The sequence below is a fragment of the Maniola hyperantus genome, chromosome 13, assembly GCF_902806685.2.
Source record: "Maniola hyperantus chromosome 13, iAphHyp1.2, whole genome shotgun sequence".
NCBI lineage: Eukaryota > Metazoa > Arthropoda > Insecta > Lepidoptera > Nymphalidae > Maniola > Maniola hyperantus.
Window position 1 is genome coordinate 1,814,348 of NC_048548.1, and position 26,919 is coordinate 1,841,266.

The 26,919-nt window shown below is 39.1% G+C and overlaps 1 protein-coding gene across 1 annotated transcript in view; it reads right to left on the reverse strand.

Moving 5' to 3' along the window:
* The window catches only part of Gyc32E (Guanylyl cyclase at 32E), a 66,228-nt gene that overhangs the window by 14,225 nt on the left and 25,084 nt on the right, over window positions 1–26,919 (reverse strand). Inside the window, exons 6-15 of the mRNA XM_034974889.2 lie at window positions 23,791–23,937; window positions 21,479–21,569; window positions 19,490–19,574; window positions 14,336–14,488; window positions 13,546–13,683; window positions 12,432–12,692; window positions 11,440–11,577; window positions 8,645–8,942; window positions 6,676–6,867; window positions 2,893–3,070 (exon numbers count right to left, since the gene is read on the reverse strand). Coding sequence (XP_034830780.2) covers window positions 2,893–3,070; window positions 6,676–6,867; window positions 8,645–8,942; window positions 11,440–11,577; window positions 12,432–12,692; window positions 13,546–13,683; window positions 14,336–14,488; window positions 19,490–19,574; window positions 21,479–21,569; window positions 23,791–23,937 — 1,681 coding nt within the window. The remainder of the gene's footprint in view (window positions 1–2,892; window positions 3,071–6,675; window positions 6,868–8,644; window positions 8,943–11,439; window positions 11,578–12,431; window positions 12,693–13,545; window positions 13,684–14,335; window positions 14,489–19,489; window positions 19,575–21,478; window positions 21,570–23,790; window positions 23,938–26,919) is intronic.

Below are 26,919 nucleotides of genomic sequence, written 5' to 3' on the forward strand. Positions count from 1 at the left end.
TGATACAATAACGATAATTACTATATTTTTCATGTAAACTAGTATAGAAGTCATGTTTATTAAACTTTGGGAGGTTATGCTGTTGTTTACAAATGCATGACGTCAGAGCACAGATAATCTATCGGCCAAACATGGCCGACAGTGTTTTCACCTGTCTAAGAAAAATATATTTTTAAATTAAAGTTTTACGGTTTTTAGGGCGCAAAAAAATATAGTGTTAATTTTTTGATCTAATAGGACAAATATTGTGGCTAATTCCTTTGTACACAATCTCTCAACTAAACTAAAATATCACGTCTAAATCTATTGCTATCCCTTTCAAAATGTTGCTTGCGGAAAAGGAAAGCACTAGATTTAGACCTGTTAATTTAGTTTAGTTTAGAGATTGTGTACTAGAGAATCGGCCCCAAACCATTTAAGACCTACTTAAAAAAAGTGTCAACTAGCCTATTGTATTTTATCGACATTTTGCACGATAAATCAAAAACTACTACTTACTAGGTCTCGTTCAAACCAATTTTCGTTGGAAGTTTGCATGATAATTTTTTTAGTTTTATCATTCTCTTATTTTAGAAGTTACAGGGGGTGAGGGGGGGACACACACAAACACACATTTTACCACTATGAGAGTGTCTCTCGCCAAACTATTCAGTTTAGAAAAAAATGATACTAGAAACCTCAATATCATTTTTGAAGACCTATCCATAGATACTGCACACATATGGGTTTGATGAAAAAAGTAATGGGCAACCCCAAAATTTATTAGATTTTTTTCAATTATTGTCTAAAAATCTTAATGGTTTCAACAGTAGGTATAGCTCTTATAGTTTCGGAGAAAAGTGGCTGTGACATACGGATGGACAGACGGACAGACAGACAGACATGACGAATCTATAAGGGTTCCGTTTTTTGCCATTTGGCTACGGAACCCTAAAAAACCATGACAACCTCGCACCCTTAAAATGGAGTCGCAAGCTTTTATCCCTCAACTCATTAAGTTCGTGCTTATCATCCTTCGTTTATATTCCCTTTTAACGAGAAAACACGTTTTATCTACTCATACTCATAATATGGTACACGCAGAGATGGTTACCATTTTAGCGTTACTAAATTTTTAGCGCATTTAGTTTTTAACGTTAATAGTAACGGTATATCGATATAATTTAATGTTAATTTTCTATCGTTACGCATCGAGCGAAGATGCTTAAATACCTTACTTTGATTATGCCCGCAACTCGTTCGCGTGGTCTACACAAATTTCAAAGCCGTATTTTTCAAAAATCCGTTTTTAGCAGATGTCTACGTTAAGATAGATATCTGCATGCTAATCCGTCCAGTTTTAGCTGTGCATTGAAAGATCAGTCAATCACCTTTTCCTTACTAAAAAATACTTATTGGTAATTCGGTAGTAGAATAGTTCAATGTAATGCAGTCTTTGCGTATAAGGTTGCATTTTTTTATAATTTTCCGGTAAAATTAGTATTAGGTAGGTACAAAATGCACTCTATCGGCAAGTTGAAGAACCTTGTCATTATGTTATACATGTCAGGTAAAATCGTTTTCCGTACATAAAGCGTTTTTACTTACGATAAATCACAAAAGGGTTTTTTAATACTTTGAAACTCCATTTACGACGGTGTGAAGAGAGCGGATTCTAAGAATCAATTTGTTCCATATATATTGCTTATAGGTCTTATAGGTATTTTTTTCTCCTATAAGAGAGTAAAGCTACGGTAACATCTATAATAATAGATAGCGCGTAAATGCGAGATGCGGGATGCGACGCGGGAGCGTCTACGACGTGAATCTACGAGTATACGTGCACACCTACGCGACTGCCTACACGGTCTCGTAGGTATGCTGTGCTACCTATCACGTTATTAAACCAGACTTACTCCAGGCTTACTCCAGGAATAATAAAATCAGTACCTCAGTACCCTTACTCTCCGAAAGTGTGTTTATTTGTTGGTTTGTCCTGCAATCATGTCGCAACGGTGCAACAGATTGACGTGATTTTTTGCATGGGTATAGATAAAGACCTGGAGAGTGGCATAGGCTACTTTTTATCCCGGAAAATAAAAGAGTTCCCACGGGATTTTTAAAAAACCTAATTCCACGCGAACGAAGTCGCGGGTCTCAGCCGGACGAGACGCACGTCCGGTCGCCTGTCCGGGCGCTCACTCCAGCACGCCTTTAGCACGGCCAGCACTGACGGTCGAGTAGCCACTCCTCCAAAGGGTGGTCGGAAGATAGTATCAAATGACTTACATTCCAGCATGCATGTCCTTAAGCCTCAGCCGGACGAGGCGCACGTCCGGTCGCCTGTCCGGGCGCTCACTCCAGCAGCCTTTAGCACGGCCAGCACTGACGGTCGAGTAGCCACTCCTCCAAAGGGTGGTCGGAAGATAGTATCAAATGACTTACATTCCAGCATGCATGTCCTTAAGCCTCAGCCGGACGAGGCGCACGTCCGGTCGCCTGTCCGGGCGCTCACTCCAGCAGCCTTTAGCACGGCCAGCACTGACGGTCGAGTAGCCACTCCTCCAAAGGGTGGTCGGAAGATAGTATCAAATGACTTACATTCCAGCATGCATGTCCTTAAGCCTCAGCCGGACGAGGCGCACGTCCGGTCGCCTGTCCGGGCGCTCACTCCAGCAGCCTTTAGCACGGCCAGCACTGACGGTCGAGTAGCCACTCCTCCAAAGGGTGGTCGGAAGATAGTATCAAATGACTTACATTCCAGCATGCATGTCCTTAAGCCTCAGCCGGACGAGGCGCACGTCCGGTCGCCTGTCCGGGCGCTCACTCCAGCAGCCTTTAGCACGGCCAGCACTGACGGTCGAGTAGCCACTCCTCCAAAGGGTGGTCGGAAGATAGTATCAAATGACTTACATTCCAGCATGCATGTCCTTAAGCCTCAGCCGGACGAAGCGCACGTCCGGTCGCCTGTCCGGGCGCTCACTCCAGCACGCCTTTAGCACGGCCAGCACTGACGGCCGCGCAGCCACTCCTCCAAGGGGTGGTCGGAAGTAGACTCCACCGATTGGTTGACGAACTCGTCCGATTATCTCTGTTCAAATGAAAAAGCATTTCTTTGAAACCACCTTAGCAGCTGAGTCCGCCTCCTATTTTTGGAGTTATTTCCGTTTTAAGCAATTTTAAAAATCACCTGCTTTAACGGTGAAGGAATAGATAGGTAATTTAAAGATGGGCGTTATTGGCTATTTCTGGCAACGGTTAATCATCAGTTATTTAGTTTCAATACCAATATTGATAACCGTTGCCGAATATCGGTATCATGAGTTGTGTTTCAACTAATTTAATATGCGCAACGCGCAGCGGTTTCCGTAGTAGTAACTAAGCTAGCTGCCGCAGTGTTTCCATATGTAAATCGAGAATTACCGTGTTGAAGGGTTAAAATTACGGTGTTTCTAGATTTAATTACGGTGGATTAGCTAAAAGAATACCGTGTAAATTACCGTGTCATTTTTAAAAGAAAAAAGTCACGAATTTGCTTTTTAATCAATTATTAATATTATTCTGAATCTGACTCTCCTAGCATAGCAATATCTTTTTCATAAACGGATTTATTCATATTAATATTTTGTTAAATCTCATTAATTTTACATTTCATTCCTTCTTAATAGGCTACTTGACTCATATCTAATTTCGTCCAACAAATGATTATTTATTATAGTATTTTGCTTAAGACAACGAAATATATCAATAACAATTATTAATTACAAAAAAAATAAAAACCGACTTCGTTACACAAACACTAAAAATTGAAAAATAATTTAATTTATTACCGATTATATTATGTATACAAGAGTTAATATAGTTCCATAATAATACTTTTTGGTGCCGGTGCCAATTAGCTTTAGCTGCGCGAATCGTCTAGACTTCATATTTTTATGGGACTCCACAATGGCACCTCATTGGCACCGACCCCAAAAAATATTATTATGGAACTATATTAACTCTTGTATACATAATATAATCGGTAATAAATTAAATTATTTTTCAATTTTTAGTGTTTGTGTAACGAAGTCGGTTTTTATTTTTTTTGTAAAAAAATTTTATTTCACAATTTTTAGTGGCCCCATGGAATTATGCTATGACTGGTTAAAAATCTACTGTTTACTAAGCTATTACACTGATCGCGAGCAATTTACTCTTATCCGTTGAGGAGTTCCAGTATCTATCTTCGAAGATGTTCATCAGATCTTCACCAAATTGAAATGGGACCAACTTTGAAGTATACCCTTTCAAACAAAAAAGAATTTTCAAAATCGGTCCAGGCGTTTTCGAGTAATCGGGGAACATACATAAAAGGATGGATATATAAATCCAATTTAAAAAAATACAATTTTTATTTTTATTTGAAACGCAGAAAACGCTGTCAGCCATGATGTGACGTCATTAAATATGTAAACAAAGAAATGTCATCCCTATGTCACGCGGGGACTAACGTAGTATCCATATATATAAAATTTAGAGTCCTGACTAACTTATATATCAACGCACAGCCTAAACATCTAAACAGCTGGTCCTAGATACATGAAATTTGGTGGGTGTGTTCTTTGTAGGTAAAGAGAAGGTATCCACTAGGAAAGGATTTTTTGAAATTCCACCCCTGAGTGGGTTAAATGGAGGTTTGAAATTTATGAAGTCCACGCGGGCGAAGTCACGAGCATAAGCTAGTTTTTATATATTTCTAAAAACTCATAGTAAACGTAAAAAAATATAGTTTTCTCTTTATAAATTGAATAAGTTATTAAGTAAGACTTACAACAAAGTGATCTTTGCAAAAATAAATTTGGGTTGAAGTCGTTAGTCATATAGGATCCCTTTAAGCAAGTCTTTGCGTGTTACGTATATTTATTTCACTGGGCACTCTAATTCACAACTTTCCTGTGGTCTTTATCGATGCGTTTTTTACATTCTTGGATGATACAATAACGATAATTACTATATTTTTCATGTAAACTAGTATAGAAGTCATGTTTATTAAACTTTGGGAGGTTATGCTGTTGTTTACAAATGCATGACGTCAGAGCACAGATAATCTATCGGCCAAACATGGCCGACAGTGTTTTTACCTGTCTAAGAAAAAATATTTTTAAATTAAAGTTTTACGGTTTTTAGGGCGCAAAAAAATATAGTGTTTATTTTTTTGATATAATAGGACAAATATTAACCATTTAAGACCAACTTAAAAAAAGTGTCAAGTAGCCTATTACTTGAATAAGGACGAAAATAGATCGCTGAGATTTGATGCTTAAACCGAGAGCAAGAGAAATGTTGCCATTACGAAATATGCTAACGTGACTGAGATTCGTACTCGTATTACGCAGTATATTATGAATTTTTAACGTGATTTTTGTATTACGGTGACACGGTCAAGGTAATGGGCATATTACCTTGACGGTAGATTAGGACTGAATTACGGTGCATCTACGGTAATTACCGTGTACATGGAAACACTGAGCTGCCGTATCAATACCGTCTGTATAGCTAGCGCGCGCATATTCACTAAAATAAAACCAATTTTACTTTCATGAATATCGTGAAGTAATCACAACCTTAAGTTCATAGCAGCAAAGTTTAATTATAATGATCATTGACATAGGTCAAACTATAGTGGACGCCTGCACGAATAGTTTGCCACAATCCAGTTAACCAAAAACATTTCACGAAGATTGATAAACCAAAGAGGTCCTTATCTCTATTACTCTAAGGCTAACTGTATTAAAATTGATAGATCAAAGTGTAATGGACAAGTACATGTACAGTTAAGCCTTAGCTTAATAGAGATAAGGTCGGCTTTGGTTTATCAAGTTCTTAGTTACTAAGCCGGTAGCCAATAACCGCTCCTTCTCAGCTTTCAGTGAAAAAAAGAAAGAGAAGGCATAATTATTGCGTTTCTAGTTACCAAAAAACCAAACAATGCATTGTCAGTTGCCAGTTGGCAGCGTTGCGTTGTCAGGTGGTTCGTCATAGATGTTAGCTGATAACCGTTGTTAGCTACGACAATAACGCTATGGTACGCTATAGGCACGGCAGCGGTTTTCAGTTAAGTTAAGCTATAGCGGACACATAAGTCTAATAGGTATAGTTACATGTGCAAGGCATGCGAGCTCTCTATAGTGTTCGCAAAGTATCTCATAGTAGGTAAGTAAATGGTAGACTATGGCCAAACCCTTCTCATTCTGAGACCCGTCCTCAGTAGTGAGCCGGTGATGGTTGATCATGATAATGATGAATTGGCATACATTATGGTATTTTTGCTGCAACTGGATATACACATAGGCTACTTTTTATCTCGAAAAATCAAAGAGATAGCGTGGGTTTTCAAAAATCTAAATCTCCACGCGGACAAAGTCGCGGATATCCTCTCGATCGGACATTACTGTCACAATCCTTTATCTATGTTATACCGCGAAAATGAGACAATCATGACGAATAGCGAAAAGTTGGAAAATTTAAAATATCAAATAGAAAAATTCGGGGGAAGTTGCATCAAGGTAAAACTTGTTTTTTTTTTTTAGGGTTCCGTACTAGGGAGTTAAGTTAGGGCACTTTTAGTTTGTGGACGACTCGATACGACGAAGTACCTTACTGCTACCTAAGTAAGTAGTATTTTCACAGGAAAGAAGTATAACAAAAACTCACCTGCATTAGTAAGATTAGTGTCGCCCCACGGTCCGTTCCTTCCAAGTATCTCGTACAAGATGATGCCAAAGGAATACACGTCCCCTTTCTGCGACCCCCTGGGGAGGGGGGTCGGGTCTCGCAGCAGTTCAGGGGCCCGCCAGAGCATGCGTTTTTCCATCCGCAGTGCATCTTCCGTGTCGGCACAACCACCTACCAAATTCATGGTACACAAAATAATATTCAAATAATAATAATAAATTTAGGTCTATAAAAATCCCGTGGGAACTCTTTAATTTTCCGGGATAAAAAGTAGCTGATGTTAGCTAATTCTGCACTAAATTTCATCAGAATCGCTTAAACTGTTGGGCCGTAATCAGACAGACAGACACACTTTCGCATTTATAATATTAGTATGGATTTAGTGCCGGTTTAATGGCTGCAGAATTTAAAAATTTAAACTGATTTAATTAAATGTATTTTAGAGACTATTATGGCTATGATAGAAACAGCTCACCAATCAAACTGAAATTGCCATTAGGCTTGTCAAGGGCTTGTCTAAGTACCTAACTATTATTTAATCTGTGGCTTAGCCGAGTGTCAACAATTAATTATTTAGATTAATTCTCACGTAAAGCCTCTACGAGTTGAGGCTACGACCTGTGCTACGACCTCGCGCAAGCTTTAGCGCTTTATTCTGGCTTAGTCTTATGACTTATGACTATGAGAGTATAAGTAAAACAATAATGTCCGAATGAAAGAACTGTCGGGAGACGATGTTCAGCTGTCTCCCCCCCCCTTCCCCCCTCAGCCACCCTCACAACGGGCTATGCGGGCAGATACACGCGCGGCACGCAGTCTTAAACGCGACGCGTGCGCGAACTGACCCCCTTGATAAAAGACCCCGGATGGGTTCGAAACTAGTCGGGCTAACGTCGACTGGATAGGTACGTGAGTATAGCCGTAGAAATACACTATACTAGCTGCCCTAGCGTGATTCATTTTCATATTATAGATATAATGGAAATCACTCACGATAGTTCAAAACGCTAAAACAAGAATGCGTACTTCTGGAACGATGTTTAAACTCTATTTACCTAGCGATTGATTTGTTAAACATAAGATAATGAGAAGATACCTATCGGAATTAATTTGTACGTACCTACTATTTGTATCAAAGCAAATCAATTCAGCATCTAATGGAAACGTTAATGACGACGTGTGAAACATTATATAAAAGCTTTTCTGGGAGCTTTTATCTGTTACATCAATCATCTACTAAATACCTACCATGGAGACCAGTACCTAATTGATTTTCCGTGATGAAAAGAAGCCTATGTCACTCTCCAGATCTTTAAATATACCCATGCAAAAAATCACGTCAATCTGTTGCTCCGTTGTGACGTGATTGAAGAACAAACCAACAAACAAACATACTTTCGTATTTCTGTTTTGATAACAAAAAATGAAATAAACGTATCCTGTTTGACAGGTACGAACATTCGTGTAGGTACGTCAAATGTCAATCTGTGTAGCAAGTCAACCACCAGACTGGCCGTCGAGATGCAGAGGGCAGTACCCGTAGTACAAGATTTTATGTCTCACCAAACCAAACCAAATTCGATAGTCGAAATACTTCCGCGTTACAGTAAAATGGACCTAAACAGCCTTTCTTTCGCAATGTTTCCGCTTGGAGCGCTGGCTGTAGAAGTGTAGACGAACTTGAGCTTTAAAACAAGGCATTCAAGATCCAGTTTACTGTAACGCGGAAGTATTTCGACTCTCGAATTTGGTTTGGTTTGGTGAGACGTAAAATCTTGTACTACGGGTACAGTAGGCGCGGTCACGATGCAAGCTACGTCAGTTTCCACGCAGGCTCCGACGAAAGGCGTCAGTTTTTCGTGAGTTATGAGGGTACGTCAGACCGCGTAGCAAATAGGTATACAAGAATATAATACAAGAACATGATGATTACGAAAAAGGGACTTACTTTTCAATGTGTGCAGTCCATAGTCGGTAATCTGCAGCACCCAGCGTCTATCCACCAAGCAGTTGCTGGACGTCAGATTCCCGTGCGATATTAACGCGGAGTCGTGAAGGAACGTCAGCCCGCGTAGCAAGTCAGCCACCAGACTTGCGACGAACATGTCGTCGAGATGCAGGTCTCTGTCGTCCAACACTGTGGCCAGGGAGCCTCGAGAGCAGTAGGCGGTCACGACGCAGGCTACGCCGGTTTCCACGCAGACTCCGACGAAAGGCGTCAGATTTTCGTGTCGTAGCTCACGCATCTGTTGAAAAATAAAGGTGATATTGAAACTAAGGGTGAGATCTATAGAGCGCAATCTGACTTAGTTTAGACTTAAGACAGAGTTAAAACGAGACAGCGTTTTAACTCAATCTTAAATCTGAGCAAAGTCAAAGTCCGCTCTATGGATCTCTGCCTAAGTAGTTACCTCCTCATAAATTAAAAAAGTTTAAGTATTTGAATACAAAATCTTTTTATTTCTGTCTATTAAATTCAAATCTATCCGGATTTTCCTGTGCATTTTTATAGTCCACCATCTTATCTTTCTTTGTATTCTTTTATCCTCTATCGGTAATGAGAAAATATATTCATACTAGCTGATGCCCGCGACTTCGTCCACGTGGATTTACATTTTTCAAAATCCCGCGGGAACTCTTTGATTTTCCGGGATAAAAAGTAGCCTATGTGTTAATCCAGGGTATAATCTATCTCCATTCCAAATTTCATCCAAATCCGCTCAGCCGTTTTTGCGTGATTAAATAACCAAATAAATAACCTTTTATTTGGGACCATAGCGCACAGTACAAAACAGAACAACACCAGACAAACGTACATAAACAAAACAAAAAAAAAACACAACAAAAAACAGAGCATGAAGACAAAAAGATCACAAATACTTAACTAATACGTACGGCTTTCCATGCATTTCAACCGAGAAAACAATCGCACTTACTTAGCTCCTATAGATAGTGTACGACTGTACGTGTATAGAGGCGGCGATTTTCCCAGCCGAATTGCATGGAATTACAGTAAAATTAATCTAAAATAAAATAAAATAAATGTCTGACATAAACCCGAATGCGTGTCTGTGGCGCATAGCTGTCCCAAAAAAGGGAATTGCCTCAGCGTAATGCTGTAGTAGTGTATGTGGGTACACTACCTCAGCGCTGTTTTTCAGGCATCCCCTGAAAAATTCCGCTCGACGTCCCGGACCGGTCCGGGTTTCATAATTTATCTGTGCGATTGACCCCTCGGCGTTAAATTGACATACTAATATCTATGGATGGGCGAAAAATTGTCTGAAACTGAGTATTTTTCTCGGTCGGTGGTCTGGCATAGTAACTAATACTTACTTAGTAAACTAACTGACTTTTTATTCAAAAAACAAGGCTTATGACGAGTCCCCCACGGTGTGCGAGGGTTAGATTCTTGGGTAGTCTCTAGAAACCTCCCAGTGCTAATTATTTAGGCCGCTTTCCAAGATACTGGAATGGTGGGTGATCGATACCTCAAGAACTCAAGCAAGTGCTTCCAAAGTCTTTTGCTTTTCTAAGAGTATCTTTTTGAGCTTAGACTTGAAAGCAAATACTGACTTAAGGTGCTGTACTGGAGGTGGGATAATGTTCCAGATCCTGGAAAAAGCAAGCCTGAAACTCCCTCGGAATGCTGCTGTTCTATGCCTTGGCACGGCCATTTGACACGCTGAACCTCTTGGCGTAAACCTGCTCTGCTGTCTTGCCCATTTAATCTGTGTGAAAAGATATTCTGGTTTTCCAGTGGAGATCACCCCAAATAACATAGTAGCCAAGTGCAGATTCCTTCTAGCTGACATATTTAAGAGGTTTGCTTTGTTGAGGTAAGGACTAATATGTGAGCGCATTGAGTAACAAACATCCATACATCCAAACATCCAACCATTCAAACATCCACACTTTCACATTTATAATATTAGAAGATTAGGATAAGGAATTAGGATAATTACATTGTGCACGTGTGCACTCACACAAACATAGCCAAGCGGTCTTCGTGAAATAGAACATATTCTGTACCTGTAGGCAGTACACGTATTTATCCAAGTTTTTATCTAATTATTTATCTAAGTACCTATTAATATTACATCATATATAAAGTAAGTATAAAATATTATATTTACATACTTATAAATAGGTACATAATTATTTATCATATTTAGGTATATATACACATTAATACACAAGCAATAAATATCAATACATACACAAAAACAGCTAGGTAATCAAAATTCAACACACAAACTAAAAATTAATTCGCGAGTAAAGTCAGGGGAAACCCGTTGTATAGCTCATAACGCGAGTTTCAGGTGACTCGGTGAACGAGTCATCTGAATGAGCGACTGACCGAACGCGAGCTGCGCACGCGCAGGTGAGAGTTTCGGATAGTCGCCGCGCGCCGCGTATGCCCGGAGCCAATGAGTGACCGGCGCTGCAGTCGCGGCCGATGCACTTAGCCAATCGCCGGCCGGTATCTTCACGCCGCAGTCGAACTAACTTGTAAGGTGTTCAATCTAATCGCCATTACGAATGTATGTTGTTATTGTTTGCTTACTAAGTTTAAAAACTCTGCTTGTAACCTGTATATGTATGTTTATAACTTGTGACTCGTGAAAATAGAAGTGATTCGTGATCCCGCTGGTTTTTATTGTGGTGCCTTCTACCCACGCGCACAAATAACAGGGAGTTGGAATACTAATATACCTACTACGAAGAACATCCGTTCAGTACCTGCTTCAGTTCCTTCTTGATAGCTCTGGTCACGTCAATGTTCTTCTTCTTGAGCCGCTTGACAGCTACTATGTTCCCTCTGTAGGATGCGATGGTAGTGTGGGCTCGTTTCTTATCTACTTCTTGTGGTATGCCATCCTGGTATTATAATTATCATTGTGTTTTAAAAAAAATTTTTTGGAAATTATGAATAGAGTGAATAGGCATCTTCTAGGTAAACGCGTCCCATCTTAGGCCGCATCATCACTTTCCATCGGGTGAGCTTGTGGTCAAGCGTTTGCCTATAATGAATATTTTAAAAAAAGGAATCATTATACAGAAAAGGGAAAATTAGCTAAATATAGCATACAGTGTGTAACCAGAATGCTGGCAAAAACGAAGATAGGTTATAGTACTGATATAATACCATAAAATAAATCGCGACAAAATTTAAAAAAAAACTCTCGATATAAATTGCAGATAAAACATCTGACTGACGCTAGAGGTTAACGAACGTTACGTAAGTAGGTCACTCGAAGTCAATGCCACATCGTAGGTGGGGCATTGACCCGATTTTTGCACGCCATACATTGCGGGTTTGAAAAATACAAAACCAAAATCACCAAAACATTCTCAACACACTCAACACTGATTTTGTAAATGAGGCAAATGGTTATTGGTATTGAATTGTGGTTAGATAGTATAACAATAAGGTTAAGTTTTTACACACCTTGTGCGTAATAGGTAACTTTTAACATTACATGCAAAAAGAGCTTAAGATTATTATTGGAGAAGTTTGCTAACAGCGCCATCTATAAACATTATTGTGAAGTTATGTTAAAATACTGATGTGTAAGGAGGCAAAGCCTCGAGGCCCGTACCCCCGTCTGGTCGATTATCGACCAAACGGAGATGACCCCGTGACTGTCCATTAAAAATTAAACATTAAATAATTTCATTTTTAATGTGTATCAGAAGAAGATTTGATGTTGTAAGGTATTGAAAAAACATACCTTATTATCAGTGCAAGTGGTGATAAGCGTGAGGTCCTTGGCCTCTACCCGCCACAGCACGGAGGCGAGCTTCTGCTCGTATCTGTAGTGACGGACCAACAGTGCGGCAGCTAGTATCGCGGCCGCGGCGACTGCGACAGCAGCGGATAGTACTACGGGGTCGTGAGGTAGAGCACACTTCTTGCCGTCGAAGCCACATTCTGGCTCTGCGACGGGAGGCTGGCCACCTATCCAGGCGATTTTTGAACCACCAACAAATTCCTGACAAAAAAAACCGGTCAAAAGCGAGCCGGACTCGCACACGAAGGGTTCCGTAGTCCGTACCTGCCAGATTCCATACAAGATAACGTAAACTTATTGAAAAATACTATTAATATGTAAATGATTATGTAAATGATAAGAAAGGTCGGGAATGAGTTGCTAAACGGCTTTGGGATAGTTCTAATAAGTTTAAGTGATCTTGTAAAATAGTGATGGTAAAAAGAATACCCGGCCGAGTTTGTTATGGGCTCTTCTCAGACCTGGGCGCGTTTGGAACCCTCGAAGTTTTAGTTTTTAAGTTCGCGTAAAAACTATCACCACATGCAACAACCGACTTTCAAAAAGGGTAATTTATTACCTATTTTGAATAAACCATTTCATTTGATTTGATAATATAAATTATTATTTTTTAATTTGCATAGCAGCCATTTTTAAATTCGTCATCTTGGTTTTAATAATCTAAATATATAAAAGGAAAAGGTGACTGACTGACTGACTGACTGAATGACTGACTGACTGATCTATCAACGCACAGCTTAAACTACTGGACCGATCGGGCTGAAATTTGGCATGCAGATAGCTATTATGACGTAGGCATCCGCTAAGAAAGGATTTTTTAAAAATTCAACCCCTAAGGGGGTGAAATAGGGGTTTGAAATTTGTGTAGTCCACGCGGATGAAGTCGCGAGCATAAGTTAGTTTGTTGTATAAGCAGCAATATTCTGTGGAAACTCTATAGTAGCTCCATAGTAGATATCTGTGAAAAGTTAGATGTGCATGCCCGAGATCGAAACCCCAACCTCCCGATTAGGAGGATCACGCCTTAAATGAAATGAAAATGGCAATTAATTACAGGCAATAAATCGGTGGAGTTAGCGTATCTGAAGGCAGCAACAAGCTGCGCGCTCCAACCGCTTGGTGCTGAGGAATCTTCCACCACTCCGATCACTGAGAAGTTGCCCTCCGCGTCGCCTGCGCTGTCCATTATTACCTACACAATAGATAAAAATGTTTTAAGATCCTCAATAGCTCAACGGGTATAGGAGTGGACTGAAAACAGAAAGGTCGACGGTTCAAACCCCGCCCGTTGCACTATTGTCGTACCTACTTCTAGCACAAGCTTGACGCTTAGTTGGAGTGGAAAGAGGAATATTAGTCATTTAACATGGCTAATTCTTTTAAAAAAAAAGATGTAATATAAATACTTGTCTATAATAGAATGAATTGAGGAGCTGGCGATCAAAACGATATACTTTTTTCTTTAGTCCGGATGTTTTTGGCCCATTGAACATAAATCCGAACTCATTTCCAAGCAAAACGGTCTAAAACTGTACTGAAATTGTGTCCAAAGTGCACGATTTCATTCAAAATTGGCAATGCACGGACGAAGTCTTTTTAGTTATAGAAAAGGCTTTTGACCAGGTGTAGCACGTACACTGGGCTTCTGGCTAAACTCCCTATGACCAATATTCTACTTAATATAATACAAGTAATAGAGTATTTCTTTGAAGGCCCAAGTTTTGAGTCTTTGAGTGGAAAAGGGGCTCTTAATTCGGCCCGATTCATCAAGCGGGAGTGTCCCAAGGCAGGTTTTTGTCACCGCAATTATGTACTAATTCGAAAAAAAGGTTTGTAGAACATACATCAAACCCTTGTAAAGATCTGTAGGTAGTCGGTCGCAACAGCTTTATCAATGTGGCGCCATCAGTAAGTGGTAGCCCGTGCTGCAACGCGGCGGTGGCGGCGCGGGCCCATAGCGTTACAGCGTCGTAGAGATGAGCTGCTTCTATTGGCACCTTGGGGATAAAGAAAATTGTGTAAACACCGTTCGAAAACGAAAGCTTAACTTCTAGTTACAGACTTCGATCTGGATTTATTCCTGACTAGCTTATGCTCGCGAGTTCATCCGCGTGGACTACACAAATTTTCAAAAATCCTTTCTAAGCGGATGCCTACGTCATAATAGCTATCTGCATGCCAAATTTCAGCCCAACGCACAGCTGAAACTACTGAACGGATCGGACTGAAATTTGGCATGCAGACAGCTATTATGACGTAGACATTCGCTATGAAAGGATTTTTGAAAATTCAACCCCCAAGGGGGTGAAATACGAGTTTTAAATTAGTGTAGTCCACGCGAACGAAGTCGCGAGTATATTTTGATATAAACATGACTTTGATCTTGACATGTTCCTCTATACCTATCTCATATGTTGAAATAAGTAAATTCTCCTAACACATTTATTATGTAATGTCTCTTATACCTGCTCACTCGAAATACTCAACATTTTGTCAAAGCGAATGAGTCCGTAACGCAATTTAGAGACGAGTAGATTTTAATATAAACATAAAATGATATGAGGATATTTCAAAGCATTCAAGCTGGCCCTGATTCAAAGGCACCCAGGATGATATTTGATTTAAAATTAAGATAGGAATCAAGGAACGACAGGTACTATGACGTGCTTTGTTTTGTAAAGACGCTTTTGTATACAAAATAAAGAAGATAAGTAATTGTAGAGATCCTTCAACCACGCAGCCACGGAACAACGGATCGGCATGTTTTTTTGGCATGGATATTAGTTAAAGATCAGGGGAGTGACATAGTTAACTTTTTATCCCGGAAAATCAAAAAGTTTCATTCATGCTAAAATTATAACTTTTTAAATACAAATGAAAAACATTAAAAATGTATCTAGGTACTTTAAAATAAAATTTCCAATTAGGGATGATGAAAAGTAAAACAGGCAGGCGAGTTCAAGGAAGAGGAAGAAACAAAAAAATTTTATAAATAAAATCTTTGGACTTTGCCTTATATTTCTAAGTTTGGCCGCATTGAAAACCTACTAACGCCTGAGCAATTATTGTTTTTTCCTTAGTTTTCGTGAAAGCTAAAAAAATCGCAGAAAGCTTCTCGTAGAAATGCATAAGTGACACGATTTACTCGGCCCTTTAGACCTTGTGGAGTTAGATTTTTCACTCATATCATGATTTAATTGTCAGTTCGCGTTAACAAGGTCGCCAAGCGATTTGGCGTTCCCTACTTTTCTAATCTGTGGTTCCCGTAAAAATATGCTGCGTAGAAACCGATCAGGTGATCAGTAGAAATCACCACACCTGTTCTAAGTTAGCCAGCTAAGTAAGGTCGCAGTGTAGGGTAACTTGTATCGGAATAAAAAATCGGTCAAGTGCGAGTCGTACTCGCACAGGAAGGGTCCCGTACCGTCGTACAAGAAATAACACTTTAATTTTTTTTTAATTTTCATAGCGGCAATTTCACACATTCTGTGAAAATTTTATCTACCATGGTTTACGAGATACAGCCCGCTGACAGACAGACGGACGGACGGACGGACAGCGAAGTCTTAGTAATAGGCACCCTTTGGGTATGGAACTCTGAGTCTCCTTCATGTGATTAGGTAATCCAACTTTAACGAGTATATCGTTCAAGCAATAGAAATCATTGTGCGGCTAACCTTAAGACATCAGAAGTATAACTTTTCATTTCAGTACACACGAATGCCTTAAAAACCATTCGAGGATAAATCTCCGTCAATTATATTTAAAAGGGAATAAGGTAAGAATGGTTCAAAGTTAAAATATACGGTAGGTATAAACATTTCGATGGACTTTTTGTTTATCCAGTATTCCGTAGCTAACTTTCTAATAGTAATGTTTAGTATGGTTTACTTTTTTTTGAAAATGATTATGATTATAATTATTACGTGCCCGGGATCGAACCCCAGATCCCTCGAGGAGGCCGACTACTTTTAACCACTAGGCTATCACCGCATACCGATGTCGCATAAGCAAACAAGTAACATTGATGATTAGTATTAGGTACTATAACGAATCACTAACGTTAACTAACTTAGAAAGTTACCTGCTCTCCATTTATCAATAATAATTTAATTTAATAATTAATATCTATTAATCTTAATTTAACAAATTATGTCTTTACACATACCTATCTAAATGTATAAGAAAATAATTCCGTCCGTCCGTCTGTCTGTCAGCGCCCAGCGGGCTGTATCTCGTGAACCTGAAATTTTCACAGAATGTGTATTCTATTGCCGCTATAATAACAAGGCAAGCGCATCTTAGGCTGCATCATCACTTGCCACCAGGTCTGATTGCAGCCAAGCGCTAGTCTATAAATTAAAAAAAAAAAATGGCCGCCAAGAAAACTAAAAAAATTAAAAAATGTTATTTCTTGGTATAAGTCCCGCAAATTGCTATTGCGCTGGAACCATGAACATTGAAATGACGCCATTTTGACGTCATTTGACGTATATTTCAGTAAAAATATACCATCAGCTCGAAACTTCAGTCTAGTGCTGACGTCACTAAAATGGCGGCCACGCGCATTAGTAATTTGCGGTACTTATACGTTGGTATGGAACCCGTCGTGTGCGAGTCCGGCACGTATTTGACCGGTTTTTTAATAAAGCTATTTCCGAACAAGTGGGAGAAAAAAAAATCTATTCCTATTTTCTACCACGAGTAATTACACCTATATTGCAGAAACAAACTTGCAGCTCCTGCCTTCCGCCTCAGGAAAGTCCAAAAGTCATTTGTGGGTATTGGTATTACCTTTTATAATAAAATCCCGCAAACTATTTTGGACTTACCTTTGCACAAGTTTAAAAAATCTATTAAAAATATGCTCCTGAAAAAAGCATATTACACAATTGAAGATTATCTAAATGATAAAAGAGCGTGGATTTGACCTGCAGCTCGTTCCAGCAACGCACAAGACTGCAAATACTATTTTATACATGGCATAATTTTGTACCTATATCAAATATTTGAAAAGAGCAACCGCCGAGTTTCTTGCTGGTTCTTCTCGGCAGGAAAGGCATTCCGAACCAGTGGTAGATGCATCCGACTATTCGTAAGCACTTGTAAAAGTTTATACGAATAAAAAAGATTTTCATTTAAAAAAAGATTTTCATTTCATTGCCCCTAGTAGAAAATAGGAATAGAATAGTGATGTTGATCCTGTATCTATTAACATGATGGCGTCGACGGAGCTTGTTAGTTTTTGATGAGCCTATAAAACCTCAGCTTGTTTGCACCGGACACTGTTCCTGTACCCGTAGTACAAGATTTTACGTCTCACCAAACCAAACCAAATTCGAGAGTCGAAATACTTCCGCGTTACAGTAAACTGGATCTTAACTGCCTTGTTTTAAAGCTCAAGATTGTCTACACTTCTACAGCCAGCGCTCCAAGCGGAAACATTGCGAAATTAAAATCAGTGGCATTGAATATTTGACTTCAATTCAAGGCTGTTTAGGTCCATTTTACTGTAACGCGGAAGTATTTCGACTCTCGAATTTGGTTTGGTTTGGTGAGACGTAAAATCTTGTACTACGGGTACTGTAATGATTGTTAAAGGCTATTCCTGGCGTTATACAATGGCTGACCTTGACTTTGTGGGGGGAAAAATGTAGAGTTGATTGATGTCGGTCTACATATTTATGTGTACCTATCTATCTTTCTACTTGTCTATCTTTTTTATCAATTTATTTAAATCTTTCCTCTTTTTTACCCCTACGACAAAACCAGGGTAATGGTTATAATTTTAGCCCTCTATGTTTTGTTTGTATGTAATATGTTCCTATGTATGTTTGCATATTTTATGTGTGCTATAACGTAGTAGACATCTATTCATGTGATCGTAGCGCCTAAAATATTGAGCCAATTTTTATGACTGATGTGTCAATCGATTTGTTATTACAGTACGCGGCCCAAAATGTACATCGATCTTTAGAAGGATATAGCAAATTTGTAGAGCACTGTCTCTGTCGATGAGACCGACAAAATGTCATATAGATAGTGACAGAGACGACGCTCTACAAAGCCGAAATGTCATTCTAAAGGCCGATGTACATTACTTTCGGCCGTGTACTGTATGATCCGGGACATAGGCTAATAAATGATCAAAATCAATAAAAAATATGGTGGACCTTACATGAAAAAAAGCGCAAGTGCGAGTCGAACTCGCATACGTATGTTCCGTACCAACCATTGCACAAGAAATAACACTTTTTTCCCATTTGTGATAACTGATAACCACAAATTTACGGTTTTCGTATTTTTCCCTTTACTAGTGATATATAAGACATTGCTACCTGCCACATAATTCTAGGTCAACGGGAAGATTTGATGCCCAGTTTTCCCACGTCTTGACAAACACGCCAGGCAACGAAGTGATCCTACAAGGATAAGGGTTTAATTTTTCCTTTTGTGGTACGGAACTCTAAAAGTGGAAGTATTTTTGTTATCGTATCGAGTGGGATGTCAAATATAAAAGGAAACCAAAACAAAAACCCATCAAAAACCTTTAAAATTCTCCTGATTTTGCAGTCTCATCTCAAGTCTTTAGATCCAACGGTTTGAGCGTTTGAGCTCTCTTCATTGATATGTCAGTCTATAAAATTTTCCTTTTGTAGATATTATTAATAAATAATTAATTGATTGGCTTTCAGCCCACTCCCTGTAAACGACGGAACAATTTGAAAGCCTGTTTCTTCACAATAATATATTTTAGGACGTATTTTTAGAAACGTTTAGGTCATCATCATCATCGACCGATAGACGTCCACTGCTGGACATAGGTCTCTTGTAGGGACTTCCGCACGCCACAGTCTTGCGCCGCCTTAAAACCGCCTTCCAACGTTGCGTCTACCGGTGCGAGGTCGCCATTCCAACACCTTGGGACCCCAACGTCTGTCGGTTTTACGAACTATGTACCTAAAGAAAGATATTATTTATATACATTGCTTACTTACCGAAGTGTCGTCAAATATCTTGTGGTAATTTGGGACGCAGAAGGGGGGAGCCGCTGAGAGCTTCCGTATCATTTGGCAAAGTGTCCTGAAAAAATATCAACTTGTTTAGAAAATACTAGCTTATGCTCGGGACTTTATCCGCGTGGACTACACAAATTTCATCCCCTATTTCACCCCCTTAGGAGTTGCACTTTCAAAAATCCTTTCTTAGCGAGCGCCTGTCATAATAGCTATCGCCATGCCAATTTTTAGCCCGATCCGTCCAGTAGTTTGGGCTGTGTGTTGATAGATCAGTCAGTCAGCTTTTCTGTAGCTAATTTAGGTCGTCTTTTCGTAGTACGTGTAATTTTGTAAAGCTTTGTATCCGGAGTCCGCTGTCCGTCCATCTGTCCACTTGTCCGTCTGTCAGCGGGCTGTACTAACTCATGAACCGTACCTAATAGGTACAGAGTGTGTATATTATGATGAGCCGTGATAATGGTTACGACGTCCGCCTCCTATTCGGGAGGTCGAGGGTTCGATCCCGGGCACGCACCTCTAACTTTTCGGAGTGATGTGCGTTTTGAGAAATTAAATATCAATCGCTTTAATGGTGAAGGAAAACATCGTGAGGAAACCTGCATGCCTGAGAGTTCTCCATAATGTTCTCAAAAGAGTGTGAATGTGCCAAGGGATTGGCATACTTCACACATGGACTACGGCCAAACCCTTCTTATACTGAGAGGAGACCCATGCTCTGCAGTAAGCCAGCTATAGGTTGACCATGATGATGATGATGATGATGTGGATGTTATCTAAATGTATAAAAGGAAAAGGTGACTGACTGAATGACTGACTGACTGACTGACTGACAGACTGACTGATTGGTCTATCAATGCATAGCTCAAACTACTAGAGGGATCGGACTGAAATTTGGCATGCAGATAGCTATTATGACGTAGACATCCGCTAAGAAAGGATATTTGAAAAATTCAACCCCTGAGGGAGTGAAATACGGGTTTGAAATTTGTGTAGTCCACACGGACGAAGTCGCGAGCATAAGCTGGTACCTATCTATACAGCTATATTTTCAACAGCTTCCAAAAAGGAGGTGGTTTTTAATTCGGCCCGTTTTTTTTAAATGTATGTACATCGGTTTTTTATTTGACGGCTTATGTCGCATACCAAAGTTATGTTGGCACATTCTCTCCTTCTCTCTATTCTCGATTATGCGGACGCAAGCTATCTCAACTTGACTGAGGACCAACTTAACAAGCTTGAGCGACTCCAAAATCTTGCCATTCGGTTCATAATTGGTTTGCGCAAATATGACCATGTATCTGAATTTCGTCAAAAGCTCAAATGGCTCCCTATTCGCCGTCGCCGGGATTTGCATGTACTTTCTCTTCTGTACTGTGTGCTATATCACTTAAAAACTCCCCCTTACCTCAAGGAGAAGTTTAGTTTTCTTGGAGTGCAAACCAACATAAGATCCTGCCGAACCTTAATGTTAGAAACGCCGAGTCATAAAACGAAATTCTATGGCAACTCATTCACTGTGCGAGCTGTTGAACTTTGGAATGCACTACCATTGACCATACGGAAATCAAAGTCACTAGACTCCTTTAAAACTGCAGTGAAGAATCATTATCTTACAAACTGAAGACGACAATCATTATTGTTTCTCCTTAAGTACGATTATGGAGTATATATTAGTCTATTTTATTAGTGTATTGGTATTATACATATTATTTAATACATGTATTAGTGGTTTATGTATTAGTATGTATCAGTTATTTGAATGTATGTTTATTAGTATATTACACACCACCTGCAATCTAATTTTCCTTATACTTTCCAATCTTCAAGGTTGCATGGTAGAGATCGCTAATTAGCGATAAGGCCGCCTTTTGTATCTTCCTTCTGTCTGTGTTTTTTATTCTTTAATGTAATCCTTCTTGTGGTTGTGCAAATAAAGTGTATTTATTATTTATTATTTATTATACTCACGGGTAAAAAGGATTGGTCGGATGAGAGGGTGTCAACTTGAGCACAGCTCTGAACGCGAGCACGTCGCTGCTACTGTTTTGTATAAGGTGATCTGAAACAAGCACTTCAATTGGAACGAGTTATGCAGATATCAGCCAGGCGAGGGAAGAAACAAAGCGAATTATGAGCTTTATTGCAGTGTGTTAAAGCTCATAATTCGATTAGTACTTTTCCTCACCTGGCTGATTTCTTGGGTGATTATGTTAAGTGCTGAAAAACAGCCGTGATAGCTTACTGGTTGACGTCTGTCTTGTATTCGGAACGCTGGGTGTTCGATTCTGGGTACGCACCTCTAACTTTTCAGAGTTATGTACGTTTTAATTAATTAAACACCTATCACTTACTTTAACTACACTAACTTTTTATAGGTTGGCTTGAACTTAGCCAACAAAAAACAGGTTCTATAGGCACTGTCAGCGCAGAAAAAAACAATTATTATCCTACTAATATTATAAATTATGGGAAAGATTGGATGTTTGGATGTTTGTTACTTAATCACGCAAAAACGGCAGAACGGATTTAGATGAAATTTGGAATGGAGATAGATTATACCCTGGATTAACACGTATAGGCTTTATCCCGGAAAATCAAATAGTTCTCGCGGGATTTCGTAAAATGTAAATCCACGCGGATGAAGTCGCGGGCATCAGCTAGTTATGTTATATTATTTTTCCAGGCTTTAAGACAAATTGGATGAATTACGACTTAAGTCCCCTGAGGGCACAGAGCACTTAACGCTCACAGTGAGGTGGATATAAGAAATTGTTACGAAGCAGGTGTCACCATGTTAGGTATAAGAATTAAGTTAAGCGAAGTACTCCATTTTAGCCTTATTATCATATCTCTATACATAAAAATGAATCACTGAATGTGTTGCTGATCGCAAATCTCGAGAACAGCTGAACGGATGGTTCTTACGGAGAGAAAAATTAAAAAAATTGTAAGTATTAAAAAAATTAAAAATTAAAGAATCGACTGTTAAGGTGCTGATAAACTTGAGCATTCGCAAAAAAATACGAGAACATTTTAGCGAGCATTCTATCGAGCGTTCTGGCGAGCATTCTAGCGAGCACACGCGACCGTCGAGTCTGACATTTTCATGAAGACTAGACGAGCATTCGCCAGAATGCTCAAAATGTTCGTAGCAATATTTGACTCTATGCTAGGCTCGGCTCGTTGTTCAGTTCGACAAAAATAAAAACGGCGAATGCTCGATGTTCAGTTGCAAGTGAATTCTCAAGTTTATCAGCACCTTTAGGTGGTACGAAGCTCGCCGAGTCAGCTAGTAGAAAATAAATTTCCTTTTAAAATTTCCATAAAATTGGTACGTAGGTATCTACTTAGGTACTAGATATAAGTAAGCACACCGAAGTCGACTTATTATTCAAGCGAAGGTTTTTTCATATCTGACGTAATTTTTAAGGTTCCGTACCTCAAGAGCCTCAATAGCTCAACCGGTAAAGGAGTGGACTGAAAACCGAAAGGTCGACGGTTCAAACCCCGCCCGTTGCACTATTGTCGTACCTACTCCTAGCACAAGCCTGACGCTTAGTTGGAGAGGAAAGGGGAATATTAGTCATTTAACATGGCTAATATTCTTATTAAAAAAAAATGGAACCTTTATAGGATCACATCGTTGTCTGTCTGTCTGCAGTTAATTCATTAAAAAAAATTACAATGTGTTCATGAACAAAAAAATTGTATTTTCAACTTTTAAAGTAAGACTACTATACCGTGTGGGATATTATATGAAAGAGCTTTACTTGTACATTCTAAAACAGACTTATTTATTTTTATGCATTTGCAGTTTTTGATTTATCGTGAAAAATGTCGCAAAATACAACTCTAATACGGAACCTTCGGTGCGAGAGACTGAGAGAGTCTGAGTCGCACTTGGCCGGTTTTTTATGCCTGTAGTCTCTCTAGTCAAAAATCATGCTTATTAAAAAGCATGTATGTGTGTAGAACGTTGATCCAAGACCGAATATTGAATTAGAAATGTAATTAAATTCTTTTTCAGGGAGGATCCCATACATGAAAAGGAGCTGAAAATATTTGTTTTCTTACCCGAGCATGTGGGAAGTACCTAATTAAAGGAACGTACCAGAAGTATTTATAGTAGGAACATACCAGCGTGAGTGATCGCGCGTCATTAGGGTCGTATATTTTGTCATCTACGGCAACTACGGCACAATCACCGGCAGCCAGACGCCCTCTTCTTGGAAGAACATTCGAACATTCGCAGAACATCTAGAAGTATTTGCAGAACATACCAGCGTGAGTGATCGCGGCGTCATTAGGGTCGTATATTTCGTCATCTACGGCAACTACGGCATACTCGCCGGCAGCCAGAAGCCCTCTCCTTTGGAGGATGTTTACAAAGTCCACCAGCGCAATGTGCTCGCCAAGAAATACGTAAACTGTTGGAGATAAGGGAATTTGTTAGTGATTTATACACTTACCCCTAATACTATTTATTTTAATCCATGTAATACATGTTACATAACAGTACAGTACCCGTCGTACAAGATTTTACGTCTTACCAAACCAAACCAAATTCGAGAGTCGAAATACTTCCGCGTTACTGTAAAATGGACCTAAACAGCCTTGAATTGAAGTCAAATATTCAATGCCACTGATTTTAATTTCGCAATGTTTCCGCTTGGAGCGCTGGCTGTAGAAGTGTAGACAAACTTGAGCTTTAAAACAAGGCATTTAAGATCCAGTTTACTGTAACGCGGAAGTATTTCGACTCTCGAATTTGGTTTGGTTTGATGAGACGTAAAATCTTGTACTACGGGTGCTGTAATCTATCGATAATAATAGAAGGAGAGTGAGCAGACCTTTGTTATTTTATAAACGCTGAAAGTTTCTCTGTATATTGTTCCCAACACAGGGAAGAATGATCAACGACTATGAAGTTTCGACAATGGTGGCTTTGGCAGATAACAAGTAACAAAGATGTATAAAATCTTCGATTCAATATAGCTTGTATCCCGAAAATTGGCATATTTACTCATCCTGAATAAAGTTTTTCTACAAGTTTTTTAAAAACCCATCTGTTAAGCTATTTTGACGAAATTTAGTACAGAGATAGCTTGCATCCTAGAGAAGGACATTAGCTACTTTTTATCCTGGAAAATCAAAAAGTTAAAAAAAAACCACTTATACGTATCTGCGTTTATTAGCTAGTACCTATACGTAGGTATCTCTACCCATATTATGTAAATGAGAACGTTAAACGTATATGTTCGTTTGTTGGTTTATTGGTTTGTTAGTTTGTTTAATACAATCGCATACATCTTAGATCTAATAATTTAGGTATGATTACCTTTAGCACCATGCGAAATAATAATATCATGATTAGGTATATTTCTAGGGTTAATGTAGTACTTAGGTAATGGTTTGAATATTAATATTATGGTATAATATGTAGGCAAATAGTCTAGTTTTTAGTTCATCTATAAGGTTATTGTTCGTCCTTTTATCCTTTAGACGTTTCAAAGTCATGTCTAAATAACCTACTTCTACCGACTTTTCATAAAATCACAGACCAGAAACTTTTATAATACTCGTACTTGATAATATATAGTTATGAGTTATGACCCGTTTCTATACTATCATCATCATCATCATCATCATCATAGCTCGCTCACTGCAGAGCACGGGTCTCCTCTCAGAGTGAGAAGGGTTTTGGCCATAGTCTACCACGCTGACCATGTGCGGATTGGTAGACTTCACACACCTTTGAGAACATTATGGAGAACTCTCAGGCATGCAGGTTTCCTCGCGATGTTTTCCTTCACTGTTAAAGCAAGTGATATTTAATTACTTAAAATACACATAACTCCGAAAAGTTAGAGATGCGTGCCCGGGATCGAACTCCCGACCTCCAATTAGAAGGTGGATGTCCTAACCGCTAGGCTATCGCAGCTTTTTTAATAAAGGTTTAATTAGTTAATTTAGTATATCTTCTCAGTAGGAACGGCATTCCGAACCAGTGGTAAATTAATTGGACGATTCATAAGGACACAAGTTAACTTGAATAAAAATATATCCTATTCTATTCTATAATAAGTCACCTACAAAAACCGCCTGAAAATATCAGATTTAAAAAAACTCTGGCGGCTTTTAAAATACCTGCTTCATAAGGTTCTCCATTCAATATTAACCGGCGTGTTTCCACTTGCGACCGTCATTAGCAATAACAATAGGATTACATTCGACATGCCACGTAAACAATAGGTAGAGGTAAATAACCAAACACTCATAGCGCCCATTCACTTGATTAACCGGGCTTAAAACTGAATTAAATTTGTTTTTCAAAAGGTGCGATTTTTGTGACCGCCGCCGTATTCTTCGGTATATTCTTTGTTTGACGTCGGATCTCTAAAAACGAATACACGAAAAAAATTCTTTCGAAAATCATTATTGCAAGAATTTATGATATAATGAATAAAAATATAATAAGCCTGGCTATAAATACCTACCTGCCCATTGTAAATTAATTTTAGAAAGCTTTGCAATGAATTGTTTGCAAATCGCGTTACGATCTATGAGTATATTTTACTTCAGTGATTCTTTTGATGACATAATAATGGACAAGAGCCAGCGCGTGCGAGACCTTCGTTGTTTTATAAAAGCTGAAAGTTTCTCTGCATGACATGATTTCTAATACTACTCCGAAGAAAATAGACAAAAATTAAACTTTATACTTTGACGTAAGATATTTCATACCTTTATTACCTGCTGCGCGATTGCGGGAGAATGACAGCTACAATGTCACGATCGCAATCATCTCTGATTGGTTAACGCTCGCTCACTATTGGCTACAATGCATTGTTGCAACAAGAATCGCACCAATTCAGCCAATCAGAACAATTGAGATTGTAATAATGATTGATGCAGGTTTTAGACAATCGCCCTACTGTTATCTCCCATAGCCACCATGATCCAAACAATCGTACCTCCCAGGGTTGGAGACTATTTTAGAGAAACTTTCATCTTTTATAAAATTCCTTATTTTAGGTAGGTAGGTAGGTTACTTAGGTCTGGCACGCGCTGGCTCTATCTCTCTCTCTCTCTCTATGTAATGTGAGGCGCTGACTATGATAGGCTCACTGTGAATCCTATCTGTACCCGTATGACAAGATTTTACGTCTCACCAAACCAAACCAAATTCGAGAGTCGAAATACTTCCGCGTTACAGTAAAATGGACCTAAACAGCCTTGAATTGAATTCAAATATTCAATGCCACTGATTTTAATTTCGCATTGTTTCCGCTTGGAGCGCTGGCTGTAGTAGTGTAGACAAACTTGAGCTTTAAAACAAGGCAGTTAAGATCCAGTTTACTGTAACGCGGAAGTATTTCGACTCTCGAATTTGGTTTGGTTTGGTGAGA